At 49.0% G+C, this 22,077-nt stretch overlaps 2 protein-coding genes across 9 annotated transcripts in view; both read right to left on the bottom strand.

Moving 5' to 3' along the window:
- Positions 1-20,452, bottom strand: part of SLC1A7 (solute carrier family 1 member 7) — a 46,151-nt gene extending 25,699 nt beyond the window's left edge. For 7 of the 8 annotated variants that reach the window (XM_036255386.1, XM_036255388.1, XM_036255387.1 and 4 more), the window contains exons 1-2: positions 20,128-20,452; positions 11,874-11,953 (exon numbers count right to left, since the gene is read on the bottom strand). In XM_036255386.1, coding sequence (XP_036111279.1) covers positions 11,874-11,953; positions 20,128-20,304 — 257 coding nt within the window. In that variant the 5' untranslated portion in view covers positions 20,305-20,452. The remainder of the gene's footprint in view (positions 1-11,873; positions 11,954-20,127) is intronic. The other variant, XM_036255390.1, reaches the window with a different exon arrangement.
- Positions 15,645-17,020, bottom strand: LOC118626087 (60S ribosomal protein L4-like). The gene has a single exon (XM_036255394.1). The coding sequence runs from the start codon at positions 16,982-16,984 to the stop codon at positions 15,722-15,724; it is 1,263 nt and encodes a 420-aa protein (XP_036111287.1). The 5' UTR covers positions 16,985-17,020; the 3' UTR covers positions 15,645-15,721.
- Positions 20,453-22,077: the final 1,625 nt, after the last annotated feature.

Below are 22,077 nucleotides of genomic sequence, written 5' to 3'. Positions count from 1 at the left end.
CTTGGCTTCGGTAGCTCGGAGAGAGCATAGACTCGGGGTGGAGGAGGGAGCGGGGCTGAGGCTAAGCAGCGGCGTGTGGAAAGGGGCCTCTGGGGGTTGTTCGCTTCCACCTGCTGAGTCACCTGGGAACCGGCTGCAGAAGCACTGCGGGCCCTCAGCCTGTGAGGCCAGAAGCCTGGGGAACGTGTCCAGGAGGACACGGACCTGCCCTGATGTCGAGCCATTGGGAAAGGGACAGGGGAGGGAGGTGTGTGTCCCACAGAGGGCAGGTGGGGAGGGCTGTGGAGCCTGGGGCAGAGCAGACCTGGGGACGCTGGGATTGATGGGGAAAGCCATAGGGCAGCAGATCCCAGCTCAGCGCCTGGACTAACTTCTAACAAGCAGACGGACCTGCCCTGAAAGGGACCATCGTGAGAAGCAGTGAACTCCCACCCTGAGAAGCAGAGAAGTGTTCAGGGAACTTGCTCAAGTCACACAGTGAGTAACGAGATTTGAACCCTGTTCTACTAGCACGACAGCATCCATATTCGCAACATCCTGCACCAGGATGCTAGGGACAGGAAGGAGTTCTGAGCCCCGAGGCCAAGCCCTTGTGCTCTGGCCTCGGCTGACCTCAGGGAGGCTGTCCCAGGCTGGCCTCTGGGATGCAGCTGTAGGAGTCCACCTGACAGCCAACCAGAAGGAGGCATCTGAGGTCTGTGGGAGTCCCCTCAACTCTGCAGCGTACTTCTTTCCCCTGAGCAGACGGCGGGCCCAGCAGCTGACAGCAAGTGCCACGTTAGTGCAGAGTTACGCTTCCCAGATGGCTCTGCCGTACTCACCCTCAAGCCAGCTCCTTCTGAGACCTGAGCAGGATGCGCAGACTCCCACTTGGCTAAAGTCTAGGTTATCTGGTTCCAGCGTCCTCATGTCAAGGGCAGAAATTCCTTTACTGCCTCCTTTTGCACACCTCAGCAGATAGGGAACTCACTATCTCCATTGTGGTCTAGTTATGCTTATTAGAAAGTCCTTTCTGGTGCCAGAATGAAATCTGCTTCCAGGGAAGAGAATTCCCCACACTGGGCCCAGTCCTGCCCTCGGGAGCCACACAGACCCAACCTCTGTGGTTTCGCTTTGGATTCCATGGAGGGAAGGTGGAGCGAGTGCCCGGCTCGTGCAGCGGGGAGGGAGGAGGTGCACAGACAGATGTGGGCCTGGCCGGACCCTGCTGCCCTGGCATCCCAACTAACCTCTGAGGCTTCCTCCTTCCCTGGCCCCTGAGCACCGGCATGGGGCTTGACTAGGGCTTACAAGTAACAAGCTTGAACTGAGTCAAGAGCAAAAGCTGGAGGAACCACAGCTGCCGTCCTCAGAGAGCTCGGAAAGTTCTGATCCTCCACCGTTCTCAACCACGTGCCACCGGGAAGGCAGCATTCCCAGGGGTAGTAAGGCCAAGTCCAGTTCCCAGCTCCACATGAGCCGGACCCCTGCCCCTTCCTATCCCCTGAAGCACAGAATGTCAGGTGTGAGGAAGCCAGAGTGTCTGTTCCTTTGCTCTGCAGTTGCAGACTGTCGCTTCTACCATTAGGAGTAACTGCTTTGGGATGCCTGTCATGGCTGGTTATAGTGAGTGCCAACATGCCATGGTCAGGAGCCCTGTGCCATCGGGAAGGAAAGACCCCACCCAGAGCCTCTGGGAACACAGATCTGCCTCCTCCTCTGCCAGTTGGGCTCCTGGTGCCTACTGCCTCAAGGCTCTGGCTGGCCCACCCAAGAGAGGCTCTCCAGGTTAAATGAGCCCCTCTCCAGTGCAGGGCCTTGCAGTTCTCCACAGAGAAGAGTTCAGGAGCTTTCACAAAATCTCACCCAGCGCCCCAGATTCAGCTATGTCCCCAGCCCACCCCAAGTCGAGCATTTGCTCAAGGTGCTGTGGGGTTCCTCCAGGAGCTTTGTCCAGTGGGTTCAGAGACGTGCAGCTGGACAGCACAAAGCCCTGGTCGTGGCTGGGACTGAGAGAGGCCAGGGGCAGGGGTAGCCCAGCCTGGAAATCAGGCTAGGCTTCCCAGAGGAGGTGACTGCTGAATGGATCCTTGAAGGGTGAGTAGGGACTCTCTACCTGGAAGGGGGAAAGAGCATAGGCATCCGTGAGGGGTTGTAAAACCTGGGAGTTTTTCAGAGTCACCAGGCTAATGGTCTGACCCCACCCGCAGCCCACAGCTGGGCCATATTTCCCCTTTTGATGAGTAAGGTGGTCAGCTGACTGGGCAAGAGGGCCAAAGACAGATCCCAGGGCTCCCATCAGAGAGGTCAGCAGAGTTCTGCTAAGAACAGATGCCCATGACCTGAGGGCAGAGTCCAGAAGCACAGGCTGCCCACCCACTGCTTCTTTCCCGCTCATTGGTCCTGGGCCGCCTGGGGCAGCTGCCCCCTGCACACTGGCTCCCAAACCAGACTTCGATGGCTGCTTGGCCGAGGACCGTCTCCAGTAAGTTAGGACGTGGGTGTTTGGGAGTTTTCTGCCAAACTAGAGTTCCTCAGGAAGGGGGAGAAGGGAGTGTTGGGTTTCTTTGGCCAAACATATTTCCTGATTCTAAGAAAAATCAGTTTAACATTCTTACAAGAAATAGAAAGGAAAACAGTACATACACAGGAACACACACACACGCGCATATACACACGCACCATTTACACACGTGAAGATACACTATGCATTCACGCACAAATCCACACGTGCACTTGGGATTTCTCTGTTAAGACATAGAGCTTATGAAACATTCTGCCATGTTCAGCCTCTGTGAATCACAAACACATGGATTTAGTTTTCCTTGAATGATGCCTGATTTAAGAAAGTGAAGAATGAGGGGAGAGGAGGGTTTGGCAAAAAGCAAGCGAAGATTTGGAGGCTCTAGCTGGATCCAGATGCTGATTTGACCCACCCCTGGTTCCCTGTGTTGGTCTCGTCTGGGGATGTGTGAAAACAAGGCTCAGTTAACTTCCCAAAGTTAGAAGCAAACTCCAGCCTCAGTGGGGCTGTAATGGGCCACACACATACACACATACACACTCACACACTCACACACTCACACAAGCACCTGCTGGAAACTGGTTTATAAATTTGCAGATGATGAGGCTAAGGGTGTGGTAAACAACAAAATGTGAGGTAAATCTAGAGTTCTGGGGCACAGCGATGCCCTAACAGCATACCCAGCAGCATCCTGTGTCTAGTGAAGGCAAGAGGGCTTTGCAAACTCTGCCCCAGCCCTGAGAGGAAGAGTGAAACAGGATTATGATGAGGGTGCAGCAGGACAAGTCTTACGACATCATGTTAAATGAAAAAGACAAAAGAAGCAGATAGACTTATTTTTGCAGAAGTAACAGTAAGTGTCCTCTAAGAACTTAAAGGAACAGAAAGTTGCAATACTCTTTGGGTTAAACTATAAATTAAAAGCCAACAGATCAGACAAGTGGTATTACGGAGAGAAAATGGGAAAAGGAAGGCTCCCAGGCCTAAAAGACTTGACTTTTCTAATGAAAGAAGGTGTAATTAGCATGGGCCCAGCCAGCAGTGGAGCACAGAGAAGACAGCTGAGAGTGGCAAATCACTCAGCACCCATAAAGCACCACCCATGGGAGAGGGACCCTAGTTCAAGGACATGACAGTGTTGTTGCAGGTCCAACCATCAGACTATTAGAGCCTATGCCAATGTAATGAGAGGCAGAATTTTCTAAATTTTATCTGAGGCTTCTGTTTATAGGTCGAGACAGCAAGTCTCCTTGCAGCTGATGTTGTTTTTAGAAGAATTTTACGAATGGCAAATGTAAGGTAAGAAGGCACACATTGTCCAGGGAAACAGAGAGACTTTGGTGGTTTGATGGAAGTGAAGAACTGAAGATCTGCAGAGTTATGGAAAGGTGAACCAATTTGCAAGAGAGACTCGGGGGTCTTCTGAGAGAAAAGAGACTAAGATCCCAACCCTTGCACCCTATGATTTGAAGTTAGGGTCTAGGTATACTTAGGATGCCCATGACCAAGGTCTGTTGCCATAAAGGCCCCTCAGGCTAATCTACCAGGAGGAAAAAGAGATTCAGGGTTCAACCCCAGGGAACTAAGCTCAGGGCTTGACTAAGGATGCTTTGGGGAACAATGATTGAGCACTTTGGTGAGATTCAGGAGCCAGAGCAGGGCATCCCTGTGACCTGAGCAGAAATATGCACCTGCAGGGGACAGTGTGCAGGCTTGAACCAGACTGTGCAGGACCTGTGTTCAACAGCGCCACCATGTGGAAGGAACCAGAGCAACAGGGCTAGTGGCAAGATGTTCCTGTTTTCTCTTTATTTACTTGGCCTGAATAAAATAAGCTGACCTTGGCCTGTGGGGTACAGGCTCAGGAGGAAGATACTGGGATTCCTGCTTGTACAAAGAAGCAGGATTACATTCAGCATATTCAGTACATCAGGCAGAAACCAAGTATAAATAAATTGAGCCCTGAAGATCCCTTAAGTTGCCTGTGAAGTCCAGGAGGTATAGTTTCATACAGATCATTCAAGTCACTCTCCTCCCAGTTTTGGAATCAGTTGGTGTTTCTTTAGTGAACACCAGCCGAAGCAGTCTGCGTACACTTAGAAGCCATGATGTTAAGAAAAAACAAGCAAACACCCAAACAACCCTGTTTCATGGCCTAGAATCACAATGGCTCCAGGGAAATACCTTTTGGGAGGCATGCAGGAACTGGCACTGGCTGGGTGTCAACCTCCCAGGGTACACTTACTTGGGGGTAAAGCTCTGAATGGAAGAACTCTTGCCCCTTTAACTTATTTTTCTCTCTTTTCACAGCATATGTAACTGAAATTACTTAAGTTAAATGCACATATGGTGGGGCTCCAGCAGGTGGGACCCCCAGAAATTAACTGAAAATGGCAAACCCTGAGTCACATTTGCTATACAATTAAATAAGCTTTCTGCCAGCAAACAGATTTAACCAGCCGGTCCCCAAGCAGTGACCCTACAGGGAGAGATGCTCTGGCCTGAGGCTGTGTGCATGTGTCCTCCGGGCCATGTATTCATCTCTCTGTATGAATAAGTGAGTGTTTGGTGGATCTGGTCTCCTCTTGTCAGCATCAGAGGAAAGGCCTGCCCAGCTCAGGGGCTCAGACAAGGCAGAGCTTCCAAATTAGTCAGCCAAGGCCTCACCTGGGCCAATGTGTTCACTGCTAAGAATGGTAAAAACAGCCCTGGCCAGTTTGGCCCAGCAGTTAGAGCGTCAGCCTGTGGTCTAGAGAGACCCGGGTTCAGTTCCCACTAAGGGCACGTACCTCGGTTGCAGTCTGTCCCCGGCCCTGGTTGGTCGTGCGGGTGGCAACCACTGGATGTGTCCCTTTGCCATCGATGTTTCTCTCTCTCTCTCTTCATCTCTCTCCCTCCCACTCTATCTGAACAAAAAAATGAAAAAATGTCCTCGGGTGAGGAAAAAAAAAAGAACGTTAAAAACCAACATGGGAAAGAAGGTAACAGTGGCAGAATTAGGGTTGTGTGATGACAGGGGATCCCCCCCCCATTTTCCAAACTGTTTGTGATTTGCTTATATAATTTTTAAAGTACAGAACATCTTTAAAAGATAACTTCTTGGGGAAGGCAGAAGGAGGGTAGGATCAAGGAGGAGGGGATCAATGGGGGGAAAGGGGAGACATCTGTAATGCTTACAACAATAAAGATTAAAAAAAGATAACCTCTAACATCCTCAGTTCAAATGCTAGTCATGAAACATCCCTGAATTCCGCTTCAACTGCCCATCCACTGCTCTTAAGTCACCTAATAAGCATTTATTAGGCACTGACTGTGTACCAGACCCTGTGATGTCCCTGAGAAAAATTCATATTCGCCAGAATTATTTTCGTGGCAAAGGAGTTATCCTGGTTCACAAGAAATTCTTTGATGAGCCTCTTGGACCAGAAGCTGAGCAGCACCCCCAGCCCACCCCACTCCACAAACAGGGCGTGAGTGGAGGTAACTTTTGAAAGACAAGAAGGGCAGGATTTCTGGCTGTTCTTGGAATGGCAGTAGAGAGAAGCAAGGTGCAGGGAGAGAGAGAAAAAGGTGGACAAACCCTAAGGTGACCCCCAGTGATCCACACCCTTGTATAATCCCCCTCCCTGAATATGAGTGCCATCTGTGACCTGCTTCCAATAGAATATGGCAAAGGCGATGGGATGTCACTCCTATGATTATGTTGTACAAGACTGTCATAGAAGACTGGAGAGTGAGGGATCATACTCCCAGCCTTGATGAAGCAAAGAGCCATGTTGGGAACTGTCTTTACAGAGGGCAGAAAGCAGGGAATTGCCTTAGGACCTGAGGGTGGCCTCTAGCTGAAAGCCACTAAGAAGCTGGGCCCTCAGACAAACAGCTACAAGGAAATGACTTCTCTGGCCAAGCCTTCAGATGAGAGCACAGCCCAGCTGACACCTTGATTGCAGCCTTGGGAGACCCTCGCCCCAAGAACAGAACAGAATCCAACTAAGCCCTGCCAGGGAAACAGGTAGATAATAAATGGATGGACACTAAGTTTGTGGTAATTTGCTAGCCAGCAATAGATAACATATATATATATATATTATGAGAGAGAGAGAGAGAGAGAGAGAGAGAGAGAGAGAGGAGATCCAAGAGATGGCTGAAGGGCTTACACTCCTCGATGTGATCCTTATCTGTGACCTTGCTCCCAGGTGTCAGTGAAGTTGCTAAAGGTATGAACCGCTTGAAGCAAGGGGTGTGCATGTGGATGGGACACTGAGGAAGGCTATGCCTCACCACTGGTTGTAGGACCCAGAGGGCAGAGAAAAGCAAGAGGCAGTCAGCACTAGGAATTCATGGTAAACGGGGAGGCTTCTCCAGTCCCAGCTTGGGGAATGGCTCTGGGCCCAGGTCTTACGTGGAGATGCTTGGGACATGGTCCATGCCCTGGGATGGCTGCCGTGAGCACAGATGTCAGGACTCGTGTGGGTTTGTATCAGTGTTGAGGGAACACCCAAGCATGCCTGAGTCAACGCAGACTTTCCAGAGGAAGTGACAAGCTGTGGTGCTAAGTAAAAGCACAAAGAAGGAGGAGGTCACCCAAAGGGACTGCCTGCTGAGAGCAGAAGCAGAAGAAGAAGGTTTCATGGAGAAGCCTGGTGATGCTTTAGTAAGTTAGAAAAACATGTGACATTCATAATGCATCAGGAGCCATGCTGGCTGTTTTGAGCACATTATCTTATTTCATTCTTGGAAGAGCCATGCGAGGGAGGGGGGTGCTCTTCCCATTTTACAGATTGGGTCACTGCAGTTCAGATGCTAAGAGCCTTGGTTAGGTTCACATATCTAGTGAGTGACCCCAGAGCTCCTGCTCTTCCCCTGGAGCCTCTTGCAGATTCTTGGCCACACCCGCCTGTGCTGTCTGCTCGCTGTCCTCGCTGTGACTTACGGAGCCACAACTGGCCGGGGGCAGGTTGCGCTCAGCTGGCCTGCGGCATGCCTGTCTCAGGCAGGCTCGGGCTAGGTGCTGGTTTGCAGTAGATTGTAGAAAAAGAGGCCCAACAGCTGGAATGTGCCAGATTGTGGAAAGAGTGACTGAATTGCGCTCCAGCCGAGGCCAGCTGGCCCCATGTCCCTCTCCCTGGGCCTCCTTTCTCTGGAACAAAGTGTCTCTGTGACTATCTCCCTGCCAGATGGTGAGACCCTCCAAGGCAGGCACAGGATCTTTTCATCCCTTGATCAACCTCCACCATTACTGCCCACACTTCTGTACACCGCTTCATCTCCCTTTGCTTGTCTCCTGCAAAAGTCTGTTATACTGACCACCAGGTAGAGGTTAGTGTGAATGACAAGGGGGGAAATGAACCTGACCCCCTCCCTGTCTCACATAAAAACACAGTGATGCGATGGAGGGGTCGTGGCGACTGGTCCTACCCCCGGGCAGGGGCACTTCTCTTTTAGCTCCATGAGTGGCTAGTCCAGGTAGCAATGCTGATTTACTCCTATGTCACTACTGTACAAAGAAAGGTCAGCCCCCATAACGTGCTATGCCAGCGGAGACTGCAAATTCGTTTAACTAACAGCGCTGAGCACATCCAGGGTTACAAGCAGCATCAACAGTGGAGACAGGTCGTCATTGATATTAACAATAAGCGAAGAGCTGGAAGGATTTCACAGACAGAAACTTGAGCTGGGTCTTGAGCATAGGGTGGAACTTGACTAATTAAGAGATGAGGACATTCGTGGAAGGGGGAACAGCATGGGCAAAAGTGTGGAGGTAGAAAATTTGTGGCATGCTTAGGGACCAATGAGGTGAGCGGCCTGCTCCCAGGGGCTTGGCACAGGGAAGGGTGGCAGGTTCTCCTGGAAAAGAGGGTAGAGCATTTGGAGTCACAAAGGCCAAGATTTGGGGCCCAGACTTGCAGGTTACTGGGACTAGAAGCAAATGTGTGTCCTCCCATTGCCTCGGAGCAATTACTCTGCAGGAAACACCGTCTCCTGGGTTATAGCTTGGGGCCTCAGGGACCGAAGAGCAGCAGCCCTCACACCAGGCTCTCTAGCTCCAGCCAGAAGGCCTGATCCCAAGACACCAGGGTTTTGTTTTGTTCTTAACCATTAGAGCACTGTGGAACATTTAAAACAAACACCTGCTTGGCCCCTTTGAAGTCTGCTCAGTAAGCCCAGCATGTGGTCTGATATCTGAATTTTCAAAGCATCTCCAGTGCTTTTGCTCAGCCCGGAGTGACAATCCCACACCAGGTACTCCTTGGGGACCAGAATGCCCAGCTCTGGGCAGGCTGGAGCAAGAGCTCAGGGAACTGTGGGTGATGGGTGGATGGATGGATTTTAGACCAGTCGAAGGTAAAGGAAGCAGGGATCAGGGACATAGGGGATCGGGGCTCAGGAATGTGTCATTCCCCACCCCCCAAGGAGTTTTAACTCTCTCTTAGTAGGAAAAGTTTAAAGCACTAACTTTTTTCAATGACACTTGTTCTGTACCAGCCCAAACTGTCCAATAAACAAACAAACAAAATGTATGAACACACACTGGCTTTTCTCAAGTTAATACCACATTCCATTTCCAGCCAAGAGAAAGCGCTTGAGTCTGGTGGAGACATCAGGCCTTTGAGAACCCAGACTCCAACAGCTGGACCGGCCCTTAGTCACTAGATGAACTGGGTAAGTTGTGGCCCAGGGTAAGGAGTACCTTGGCCAAGATCCCATGACAATGTGTGCTGCAGCAGGCCTAAGACCTAGACCTCTGACTTGCTGACTTCAGGATTTCTTTTCAGTTAAATGACCTGCCCCGGGTCACACAGCTAGAAAATGTCAGGACCAGTGTGGGAACCCAATTCTGTCTGATTCTAGGGTCCACACAAGGGAGTAAGAGGAAGTAAGATGGTCAACAGTAAAGGATGATAAAGCTGCCTAACAAGAGTCCTGTGCTTTACTTCGCAATAAAACTGGAAAGAATACACCCGGCAGGTGTGGCTCAACCACCAAGAGGTTGCCGGTTTAATTCCCGGTCAGGGCCCATGCCCAGGTTGTGGGCCAAATCCCCAGTGGGGGGGCATGCAGGAGGCGGCCAATCAATGTTCTCTCTCATCAATGTTTTTATCTCTCTCTTCCTCTCCCTTCTTTTCCTTCTCTAAAATCAATAAAGAAAAAAAAAAATTTAAAAACACAAAAACTGGAAAGAATGGGAAGTGGGGGGAGGGACGGGAGGGGCGAGAGAGTGGGGTGTCCTGTGTTTCCTCCATGAACTTATTTAGCTATCACAAAACTGTCTATTTTTTCATGTCTCTCACAGAGCCTGAGCCCCTCAGAGTCAGACCCTCATTCATCTCTGCATCTGCAGTGCCCAGCACAGGGGCAAGTACCCAGGAAGCACAATGCACGATCGTTGAATCCATCCATTAACTCACTTGACTAATATTAATGAGTACCTGCTGTGTGCCTGGCATTTGGCTAGGTCCCGAGTGGAACCTCAACAGAATGTTGTCTCTGCCTTTTCAGAGTTTATGGTCCAGTGGAAGATAAAGAAACCAGTCAACAATTTAATAGATATGACATAACAATGTATAATAAGTGTTGTGTGGAGAGTTCTGGGAGGAAGATCTATATAGGGGGGTGTTGGACTTACAGGTGGGATATTAAAGCCACGAGGACAGATTAGAAAAAATCCTAAGAAACTGCAACATTTATTTATTTTTAATTTTTTTTTTTATTGATTTGAGAGAGAGAGGAAGGGAGAGGGAGAGAAACTTAGAAACATCAATGAGAGAGAACATCGATTGGCCACCTCCTGCATGCCCCCCACTGGGGATCGGGCCCACAACCTGGGCATGTGGCCTGAACAGGAATCGAACTGGCGACCTTCTGGTGCATGGGTTGTTGCTCAACCACGAGCACACTGGCGGGGCAGAAACTGCAACATTTACAGGTTGAGTGGAAGGAGAGAAACCGGCACAGAGGGGCAGAGAGCAAGCAGAGCGCGCGGAAAGTGTAAGGCCATAGGGAAGAGTGTTTCAGGCGGGAAAGAGTGACCAGGGACTCTATCAAGTGTATCAGCTGCTGCGGAGAGCTCACGTGGAACAAGCTCTGAGCGTGGCCTTTGGGTTTAGCAACATCAGGCCACTGGGAATTTGAGAGATTCGCTGACTCAGTGAATGACTCGGAAGATGCACAAAGAGGAGACAACAACTAGAGTTGGTTGAGGGATCAGGGAAAGCTTCCAGAGGAGGTGGCATTTCAGCAGAGCCTTGAAAAATGAGTCTTGGGAGACCTAAATGCTGCCTGCAGGAAGCTGAACTGTACTTGACAAAGCCTCCCTGTGGGAAGCAGGAAGTACCATTAATTGGCCTCTAGGACTGGAGAGCATTATGTCCAGGACACTACAGGGAAAGGGGGAGGAGCTGTCTTATTCCTCAATAGCAGGGAGGCTGGGCGGCGGGGGCAGGCTGATGACCCTGCTGCAGAGGACAGAGCCCACTACACCTTCCAGGATTCAGAGGCTTGTCTGCTTCCCTCGCTGCAGAGAAGTCCTAGGAAGTGAAGATTACAAACCCATGGCCTCAGAGCACAAGGCTCTTAGATACTATCTAGAGCAGCCAGCTCATTACACATCTGGAAAAGAAAGGGGCAGGGTCTTGCCCAAGGTCACCCAGCACATCAGTGTAGGGACCAAGTGATCTCCAGTGATTTCCTGTGGCCCTCACTCTAGTGGGTGAAGTCTGAATTCTATAGCCTGGCAGTCAAGGTCTTTAATGACTGAGCAAGAAATCCCCTCCAACTTTATCTCCCTCCTTCCTCCCTCACACCCCATGATCCAGCCCCCTGAACATTTAGCACATGCAAATATATAACCTCGTACAGTCCTCATGATAACTCTTAGGAGTAGGTGTTATTTTTCATTTTACAGATGAGGAAACTGAGGCTCAAAGAAGTTTAGTAACCTGTCCAAGGATACACAGCCAGTACAGTACACGGCTGAGCCAGGGTGCCATCTCTTGAGGGTATCCAAAGTTATCATTCCCCCACACCTTGCTGCATTCACCATAAAAAGCCCCTCCCCCGGGAAGCAATCCCTGAACCCCTGGCCCTGAGCTACCTTGGAATCATGTCTCATCCTTTAACTCCAAATCACTTGTTCAAGTCACTAAAAAGTCCATTGGATGGGACCGAAATAATTGGTGCCATTGAACAACTCGGACTCCAGTAACCTGTGCCACCGCCTCCTGCCCATAAAGGCCCCACAATCACACTGTTCCCAGGCCCACAGGTGCAGTTCAGCCACTCACAGCAAGAGCAGCAAACCCACAGGACCTGGACAGAATCCTCTCCTCTCCCCGCCCGAGACCTCCCAGCCAAATACCTTGCCTCTCACCTGGAGACCACCAGTGGTAGGATCAGCATCTTCAACATCCTCATCAAGAGCTCCCCAGGAAACTGGAAGTAACTAATTTCCTGAAAACACATCGAGAGCTGAGGTTATAGCAGGCGGTGCAGACTGTGAAGTTGCTCAGTTCTTTATCATCTTCCAAGCGCTGCTTCACGCACACTCTCCTGTCCGGCATGTGGACAGCAGAGTCCGTGGAGAAAACACACGCTTTGGAGCCAAGCAGACTTGGGTCCTAATATTGCCCCCCACCCCCATAACTAGCTGTGTGGCCTTAAGCAAGCTCCTCAACCTCCACCTCCTTGAGTTTTTCTCATCTGTAACATGAGGGTAAAAACCACTCCACAGGGTCACTGGAGGCTTAAACAAGAGGGTGTACATGAAGCACCGGGCAGAGTGCCTGGCTGAGAACAAATGTTCAGTGATCGCAGCAAACAACGGTTCTCCTCCACCTCTGCACCAGGCACTGCCCATCGAGGTGTGAATCTGTGTCCGCAGCAGATGGTGAGTGGCCTGAGGGCAGGGCTGCACACTCTTCACACGTTCATTTGACACCTACGGTGCCGGGCATCACACTGGGTGCCCCAAAAAGACATAGGCACAGTTTTTGCCCTGAAGTTCTCAGTCTAGTTTATGAGAATACTGCCTCATAGACAGACCATGGTATTCTTGAGTCTATTTTTCTTTCTGTGTTGGGTCCATTGTCTGCCCCCTAGCCCCGCTCATAGTAGGTCTCACATTAAAATGCTGGAAGAGAACTGGATTGGGTGGGTGAGGCACCACTTAAAGAGCCTCCCCTCCCCTCCCCGCTCCCCGCCCCAGAGTTCTTTTTTTTTTTATCCTCACCTGAGGTGTTCCGATAGAGTGGAAGGGAGAGAGAGAGAGAGAGAAACATCTAGTGGTTGCCACCCACGCGACCCAACCAGGGCCGGGGACACACTGCAACCAAGGTACATGCCCTTAGTGGGAACCGAACCCGGGTCTCTCTGGACCGCAGGGTGACGCTCTAACCGCTGAGCCAGAGTTCTTATGTGCCCGACAGAGTTCTTATGCTGGGCTTCCTCATGGGCTGCTGGTTCCAGCCTATCCCCAGGGTTTGGATTAGGGCGCTACATTCTTGCCCAGTCAGCTATCTCCAGATCACATGACCAGACTCTGACCACTGAATCAGAAGAGCACACTATGCCCAGTAAAATTTGAATTTCAGACACAACAAATATTTGTTCTTTACTTATACTAAAAATTGTTGGTTGTTTATCTGAAATGCAAATGTAACTAGGTGTGCTGTTTTAAATTTCAATTTAGTTCAGTTCTGCAGTTTCTGGCCACCCTAGTCTGAGCCACTTTCATTAGAGGGTCTGGTTTGGCAAAGGCTGGTACGTGGCCTTGCAAACACCATCCCAGTTAAAGTTTTGTACTTGCAACTATTTTTTTTTTTTCTAAAAACCCAAGCCAAACATAACACTTGGTTAATGGTCTGATGATCTGAAAAGCTCCAAATCATAGAATTTTGGTGCCGAGGGGTTTTTAAGAGATTTTTGAGTCCAGTTGACTCATTTTGTAGATGAGGAAGCTGAGCCCAGAGAGGAAGGTGATTGCCCCACAGAGTGAGTTAGCAACAGTGAGGACCGGAAGTCAGGCCTCCTCCTCCGGTTCTGCTACCATGGCAGTGCACCAGAAATTCTACTTTTAAAAATATACCTATCGCCCTGGCCGGTTTGGCTCAGCGGTTAGAGCGTCGGCCTGCGGTCCGGAGAGACCCGGGTTCGGTTCCCGCTAAGGGCACGTACTTCGGTTGCAAGTTTGTCCCGGGCCTACATATTTTTAATTTTAACCCCTGTGTATATTCTTTAATGTAAATACACTATAATAATAAAAAGGCAGCCCCTTCCTCACCCATCTCTATCCCAACCCAGCTTCCTAGGAGTGAACATCCTTAACTCCTCTAGCTGTTTTCCCTAGTTATTTCTAAATAATACAATTGTAGCCCTGGCCGGTTTGGGTCAGCGGTTAGAGCGTAGGCCTGTGGTCCAGAGAGACCCGGGTTCAGTTCCCGCTAAGGGCATGTACCTCGGTTGCAGTTTGTCCCCGGCCCTGGTTGGTGGTGCCAGTGGCAGCCACTCGATGTGTCCCTTTCACATCGATGTTTCTCTCTCTCTCTCTCTTCCTCTCTCTCCCTCCCACTCTATCTGAACAAAAAATGGAAAAAATGTCCTTGGGTGAAGATAAAAAAAAACCGATTATAATACTATTTCTAGATATATCTTTCTGATGTCTGCCATGACAGATGAAGACTTAGTTCCTATTCCTGTCCCCCCCCTACTATTTCACCATTATATCAATTCATGGTCACATTAATAGTCAAGGTTTACAATATTTTGATCATAAAATATTGGTCACTGTTGAGCCAAGTAGTATGCTACAACCTTTTTTGTACAACCTTCATTTTTTGTACACCCTTTCTTGTATAACTTAACTTTCCTACAGTTAACAATTGACTGACTGGTTTTTCATTTGTCTTCTTTTCTGTGAACCTCTGTCATTTCTTCTCAATGCTTTTCAAAGGCCCAACGAGCACTTTCTATGTGCTCAAGCGCATCAGTTCCTCTGATGCCCCCTGGGACCTCAGTCCAAGGGTTCCCCCCTTCCTATTCCAGTCGGACACATTGCTCTCCGCCCAGGGGTTGTCCTGGGCCTCTTCTTCGCTGTCATTCTGGGACTTTCTCCTGTTCAGAGTCCCCACTTTCCTGAATCTCTTGTCTTCTAGGTTTACTTCCTTGTTTTGCGGACCATCTTTGGTAGCTTCCTCAGAGAGTGGATGGGAGAGAAACGTCTGAGTCCTTACATAAGTAAAAATGCCTTTCTTCTACCTTTAACTCTGACAGCAGTCTAGACATGTATAAGATTCTCAGTTTAAAAGGATTTCCCCTCCACGGAGATTTGACATGGGGTGGTGAACACACAATACAATCTACAGATGATGTATTATTGAACTGTATGCCTGAAACATATATCATTTTATTAACCAATATCACCCCAATAAATTCAATAAAAATAAATTAATTAAAAGAATTTCCCCTCCAAACTTAAAGGCCTTCCAGATTCCAGTGTCGCTTAAGATGTTTGGAGCTTCCTTACTTCCTATTCTTTTTTTTTTATCCTCACCTGAGGACATTTTTCCATTTTTTGTACAGATAGAGTGGGAGGGAGAGAGAGGAAGGGAGAGAGAGAGAGAAACATCGATGTGAAGGGACACATCGAGTGGCTGCCACCCGCACGACCAACCAGGGCCCGGGACAAACTTGCAACCGAAGTACGTGCCCTTAGCGGGAACCGAACCCGGGTCTCTCCGGACCGCAGGCCAACGCTCTAACCGCTGAGCCAAACTGGCCAGGGCCTTACTTCCTATTCTTTACATGAGACTTGTTTTATTTCCTCAGAACCATTTAAGGATCATCTGTTTATCTCTAATTTCCTGTTATTTTCATGGTGATGTACCATGGTATCAGATTTTTTTCTTTCTTTTTAAAAAATTCATAGTGCTGGGCATACCTTTCATTTTTGAGAAACTTTCTTTTATTTTTTGTGATTTTTTTTTTCTGTTAGTGATCTCTAAAACTCAGAGAGTTGGATGTTGGACATTCTAATTTTTTTTTTCTTTTTTCATCTCTGTTGTCTTATTTACTGGGAGATTTCTACAACTTTATCCTAGCTATTGATAATTTAATCTTGGCTCATCTCTTTTTTTTTTTTTCTCTCACTGTCTTTGATCATGTTTTTATTCAAGATTAGCTGTCCAAAGTGATTTGACCTTTATGGAATAAACGAATTTAAGTTTATGCCACAGGTTTCTTTTCTTCTGTGGTGGGTTTCTTTTCTGTGGGCTTCTTCTCAGTTGCTGGTTTCTTGGTAGCTGCAGCCTTTTTTCCCACCAGAGGCTTCTTCGGCTTAACGCCAACAGCCTTCTTTCCTTTCTTCCCTATCACAGGCTTCTTGACTGGAACTCCCTTCTCATCTGATTTGGCTTCTAATGCTGCTGCTGCTTTATCCACACGGAGCTTGTGGTCCTTGGCCTGGCGAAGAATAGTGTTCCGGCGCATGGTCTTTGCATATGGGTTTAGCTTCAACATGATTCTCAGGTTTTTCAGTGGATTCTTCTTCAGGACTCTGCGATGAATCTTCTTACGTGGTGCTCGGAGGGCTCTTTGTATCTCTGGGCTTTTCAAGATTCTACTAAGGTCTGTATTGAGCATCTTGTGCATAGGAAGGCTGTAGTTACTCTTGAGGGAGGCAGCTTTACGCCAAGTGCCATACAGATTATCTAACTTGCGGAAAGCACTTTCAGTCCAAATGCAGAAACAGCCCACGTGCCCACCAGGAGCAAGTTTCAAAATGTTCAGTTTGCTTACATTAAGCAGAGTAATTCCAGGGATGCTTCTGAAGGCTTTGATGATACCGTTGTCATTATAGATAATGCAGGGTCCCCTGCGCTGGATACGACGTCGGTTTCTCATTTTGCCCTTGCCAGCTCTCATTCGCTGAGAGGCATAGACCTTTTTGATATCATTCCAGGCCTTACGTTTCTTAAGAAGCAAAACAGCCTCCTTGGTTTTCTTGTAACTTTCAACTTTATCTTCAACCACCAAAGGAAGGTCAGGAACTTCCTCAATTCGATGACCTTTAGACATGACCCGTGCTGGTAAGGCCGAGGCAGCCAGGGCAGAGCAGATGGCATATCGTTTCTGTGTTGTGTTCACTCTACGGTGCCAACGGCGCCAGGTTTTGGTTGGTGCAAATATGCGGCCCCCACGACACATATTTCCAAAAGCACCCTGGCCAGAACGGTGAGTTCCACCACCTCGAACTCTTGGAATCCGAGCCACAGCTCTGCCAGTACCCCAAGACTCAGCACTGGTTTGATGACCTGCCAGTTCACTGACAGCATAGGGCTGTCTATTGTTTTTGCGCAAGTTGGTGTGAACAAAGTTCACAATGTCTGGTCGAATGGGAGCCTTGAACACAGCAGGCAAAGTGACATTTTTGCTAGAAGATTCCCCCTTTTCAGAGTACATGGATATTAGTGGACGAGCACACGCCATGGCGGGGAGAGGAGATGGCCACACTCCTCTCGACCCGGTGGCTCCCACAGGAAAAGGCTCATCTCTTTTTAATTTCCAAAAGTTCTTTCTTGTTCTTGGATTGTCCTGTCCTTTGGCACCCCATTCTGTTTGATGGTCTCTGTATCTCCTCTCACACTTTCAAGAACTTAAGAAAAGATTTAGGCCCTGGCCGGTTTGGCTCAGCGGTTGGAGCGTCGGCCTGCGGTACAGAGAGACCCGGGTTCGGTTCCCGCTAAGGGCACGTACCTCGGTTGCAGTTTGTCCCCGGCCCTGGTTGGTCGTGAGGGTGGCAGCCACTCGATGTGTCCCTTCACATCGATGTTTCTCTCTCTCTCTCTCTTCTTCTCTCTCCCTCCCGCTCTATCTGAACAAAAAATGGAAAAATGTCCTCGGGTGAGGATAAAAAAAAAAAAAGAAAGAAAGAAAGAAAAGATTTAGCCCGGGCCAGGTGGCTCAGTTTGTTGGAGCATTGTTCTGTACAACAAAAGGTTATGGGTTTGACTCCTGGTCAGGGCACATGCCTTGGTTTCAGGTTTGATTCCAGTCTCAGTGTGTTTGGGAGGCAACTGATCAATGTTTCTCTCTCACATTGATGTTTCTCTCTCTCCTCCTCCTCCTTCTCCTCCTCTTACTCTCTCTCTCTCTCTGAAATCAATATATACATATCCTCAGGTGAGCATTTAAAAAAAATTCCATTACTATTCCAGGAAGGAAAGAAAATGGGTGAAGTTATAAATTCACCATGGTTTAACTGGAACTCTCAACATGGTCTATATTTTTTTAATGAGATATTCATTTTTTAAAAATTACAATTTATAAATTTTGTGATTTTGTAAGTTCTTTTCTCAAATATGACCTTCTACCCTTTTGCAAATTGTTTATGATTTTTGACTGTTGCATAAGCTTGGTTCTGAGTCACAGGCAGAGATCAAACAAACATCTCCTGGGCTTCAAAGTAAGATACTGAGAAAGCCAATTCCTGCCAAATAATTGTTCTAAGACTCCACGTCCTTCCTTCAGTTTAGCTGGCAGGTAATTCAGATTGGAATACATTTGCATTTCCAAACAGATGGGGAAGGCAGCTTTGGCAACGGAGGCCCCAGATGAGTCTGGCTTTTAATAATAAGCATTCCAACTTATTTTCACCAAATAATCTTCCTGCAGGAAATATATTTTTGTTGTTGAGGACAATTAAAGAAACTAGATAGCAGATTGTGCCATTGCCAGTTTAATTCAGCAAATAGCTGAGGGAGGGCTCTTTCTGTGATAAGCACTGAGCTAGGCTCACATTTTGGTTCAAGAAAGTCCACGTGACATTCAGCAAGTTGAAGTCTGACGGGAGAAATAGACTCATACCAAATGGCCCTGAAGCAAGAGAGCCGGCAGCTGTGTTTCAGTGCAGGGCTGAGCAGGGGGTGATGTGGGAGGAGAGTATTATCTCAGATATGGGCGGGTCTGGAAGAAGTTTATGCAATAGGAGATGGTCTTGATGTAGGTAGGACTTGGACAGGTAGCTAAGGGAGGGAGAAGGGAACTAACATTCGCTCAGCACCCACTGTATGCCAGGCACTGATGGGTCCTGTTTATTCCTCAACAATTCTAGTGGACGTACAGTGCCCCCAGTCCATTTTATAGATAAGGAAACTGAGGCCCAAAAAGGAGATAGGATTTTGCCGAGGGCCGCACAGCCACTTACTAGTGGAATCAAAGTTCAGAGTTCCTCTGCCTCCAGAGTCCATGCTTCTCCCCAAATAACTGACTGTGGCTGAGCAGTGTTACTCTAGGAAGTGGCTCGATTCCCAGGGAGGGGGTGTTTTCCTTTTAATGAAAGACAAAGTTTGCCCCAGTTGTAGGATTCACAATAGATATCAGTGAACTAAAGGAAGAAAAGTTTTATGAAATTGAGAATTTTCCAAGAGCCCATGGGCAAAGTTCGTTGACCAAACTTTAGACAGGCTCCTCTGAGCCCTCTTTTCTATGCGGCCTCACCCTTGGTCCGGTCTTCAGCCTGCCTAGCACAATTGGAGCAAAAATCCTGCTAAGTCAGTTCAGGGAGAATCCCCACTTTGCCTTCAACAAGAATCCTGTCATTTTTCTCTTCACTCTCACTATGCTCATTGGCCATAAATCCCCAGCTGTCTTTATTGTATTTGGATTTGAGCCCAGTGTTCCTCCCCTATAGCCATAGTCTTGACAGTTGTCACCTAAATAGTCTTCCTACCATTTTAACAAGGGTCAGTATCATGTTTTAGCACCTGTGACTGTCCCTCCTTTGCCTGGGAGAGGGGTACTGAGAGGAAAAGGGGCCCTTTCCCAGGCAAGGCGTCTTCACCCTCACAGTTATATAGGCCAGAACCCTGGGGACCTGCCTTGTCTCCCTGTCCTCCAATCCCACATCCAATCAGCCACCACATCCTGAAGCTTCCTCTTTCGGAAACGATTCTCAGAGCTGTCCCATTCATCCCCACTGTCACGCCTCAGCCCTGCAGCCACCTCCTCACTTGGCCCCTGCCTGTCCCACCACTGCCCACCCTACATTCAGCACCAGAGGGGTCTCCTCAAGCTCAGATCTGGCCACATCACTCCCCTGCTCAGAGCTTCTCATGGCTGCACCAAGTCCATGCTTGGCGATGGGATCGAGAGGCCTCACAGTGTTCGTTCCAGCCGCCATAAACAGCTTGCTCCACACCTTCCCGTCTTTCATGCCTCTGTGCCTCGTTCCTGCTGTTACTCTGCCTACAATACCCTTTCTAGGTCTCTGCTCATAGGAGCTGCTTTGGACGGGGTTCTCTGATGCCTGCCTCACACTCTGTGGGACCCCATTCTTCCCTCCCGCACAGCTCTCAGCACCGTGTTAACTCTGATGAGGCATTCTCGCCTCTCATTCCCCTGGTGATGCCAGTTCGTAACCTCTTGCTCAGACATTTTATTGGATTCACTCTAGTTCTGTAATGTATTTTTCACACCCATGTTACAGATGAGAAAACTGATACTCAGAGAGGCAAAGTGACTTACCCACTGTGTTGTCACCAGGGAGTCATGAAGAGGGAATGTGACCCTCAGATCCCTCAGGCCCTCACGCCCCTCCTCAAGGGGGACCCCGTGATGCCCAGGTGGCTAACCTGTGGTGAGAGGCGCTGGGTCCTCAGGAAGAAGCCGAGAAGGCAGCCCACAGTGACAGATAGCACAGACAGGATGAGCAGTCCATTCCGCTTACAAACATCCTTCCCTCGTGCCAGGAGGGCACCCGGCACCATGGTGATCCCAGCCTGCTGGCACCAGGCACAGCACCATTCCATGCACGTGAGGCCAGCCAGGGGCACACGGTCCTGGCTGGGGGCTTTGGCTCCTCAGCAGGCAGGGGGTCAGGGTTGCTAAGCACCCGTTGCCGACCAAACGGCCATGGCCTTCGTGGCTGCCCCAGAGAGAAGCCACAATCCTATTACCAGCTGCATCATTAGGAGCTGGGAGAAGATTAGGGCCTAGGAAATTAGAGCAGGCCACGTGGTCAGGGGCTCGGACCTCACAGTCAAGTGCTTCTCTTAAACAGAGGGGGCCAGGCACTGGTGGGAGGAGCAAGAGGAACATGTGCTTAGTAGCTCAGATTTTACCCCCACTTCTTTCCAGAAAGAATTGAAAGCAAGGCAGTAAGATACTAGCTAATTGCCAATTGATTGATAACATTAAGTAAGCATTTATTGTGCACCGGGTTGTTCTAAAAACACATTACTTGTGCCCTGGCTGGTTTAGCTCAGCAGTTGGAGCGTTGGCCTGCAGACCAGAGAGTCCCGGGTTCAGTTCCCGCTAGGGGCACGTACCAAAAAAAAAAAAAAATTAAAAATAAATAAAAACATATTACTTGTATGCACACATTTAATCTTAACACAAATCCCAAGAGTAAGTACAATGTGAATCGTTTTAGATGAAGAAATCGAGGCGAAGAGAGGAGAGCCACGACGTGTGCTGAGTGCCAGCGCTGCGCGAACCGCAGGGAGCCATCCTGACAGCCTAGGATTCCCTCCTTCATGATCGAGACCCAGCAGCCGGAGTCCCTGGCTCCAGGTCACAGAGCTGGCAGGTAGCAGAGCGTAATTCAGGCCTATGCTGGCTCAGTTTCCACCACATGAACAGGCAGATGGGTTCAAAGGTGCTTAGCCTTTGAACCGAGGGGAATGCAGGATTTGACAGTGGACCTGAGTTCAAACTGGCTCTGCCACTCGCTGTGATGTGTTTCCGTCAGGGCTGCCTTGAGCCTAAAGCTAAGCCCTCTGTAGGTTCTTAGGGCTTATTATTTTCAAAGATGACAGAGCCCAAGGGACCTACATTCAAGTCCCAGCTCTGCCACGGACTAGCTGTGGGATCCTGAACAAGCCACTGAAACTCACTGTGCCTCAGTTTCCCCATCCATAAAACAGACATAGAAATACAGCATCTACTTTACTAGGGTTGCTGCAACATCCGCTCCAAAGAATGTCTGTGAAAGCAGCGGGGACTGTACCGTGTGGAACAGGGATTATTATCTACATTTATCATTTTTAGAGAAAGGTTTTCTTTTTGCTCTTTCTAGTGGCCGGGCCTGCCCTTTAAAGCCAGAGGGAATTAACTCTGGTCTATTTCACCAGGAATATAATCTCATTAGAGGCAGTCAGGCAGCAGGGAGCACAGTCTGTGCCAGGGGCAGACTGTGCCCAAGGGCTGTCCCCTGACAAAGGGACGGAGCGAGTAGAGGGGATGAAGGATGGAGAGGGCTAGTGGGGAGGGGGTGCAAGGAACTGCTGGGGGCTTGGGTGGAGGGGGTTAGGGTGCAGGCCCTAAAGCCTTGGAACTGGGAGGGGACCCTCAGATTCTAGTCCCAACTTGACCAGCTCTGTGACATTGCCCTCTCTGGGCCTCAGTCTTTCCTTTAAGGAGGGAAATTGACTAGATGCTTTCTTAGAACCCCTCAGTTCAACAAACCAACTTCCAAAGCCTTTATTCTTTGCCAGTAGCTTTGGGTGTCAGGGTGGGGTAGATAAAAGTCTGAGAGTTTTATTTTTTTCTTCCAACTCCAACTCTTAAAACCAAGAATTTTC

Source organism: Molossus molossus, unplaced genomic scaffold, assembly GCF_014108415.1.
Source record: "Molossus molossus isolate mMolMol1 unplaced genomic scaffold, mMolMol1.p scaffold_m16_p_12, whole genome shotgun sequence".
NCBI classification, from domain to species: domain Eukaryota; kingdom Metazoa; phylum Chordata; class Mammalia; order Chiroptera; family Molossidae; genus Molossus; species Molossus molossus.
Note: the sequence above shows the minus strand (reverse complement) of the source record. Positions and strands in the feature narration are given on the sequence as shown.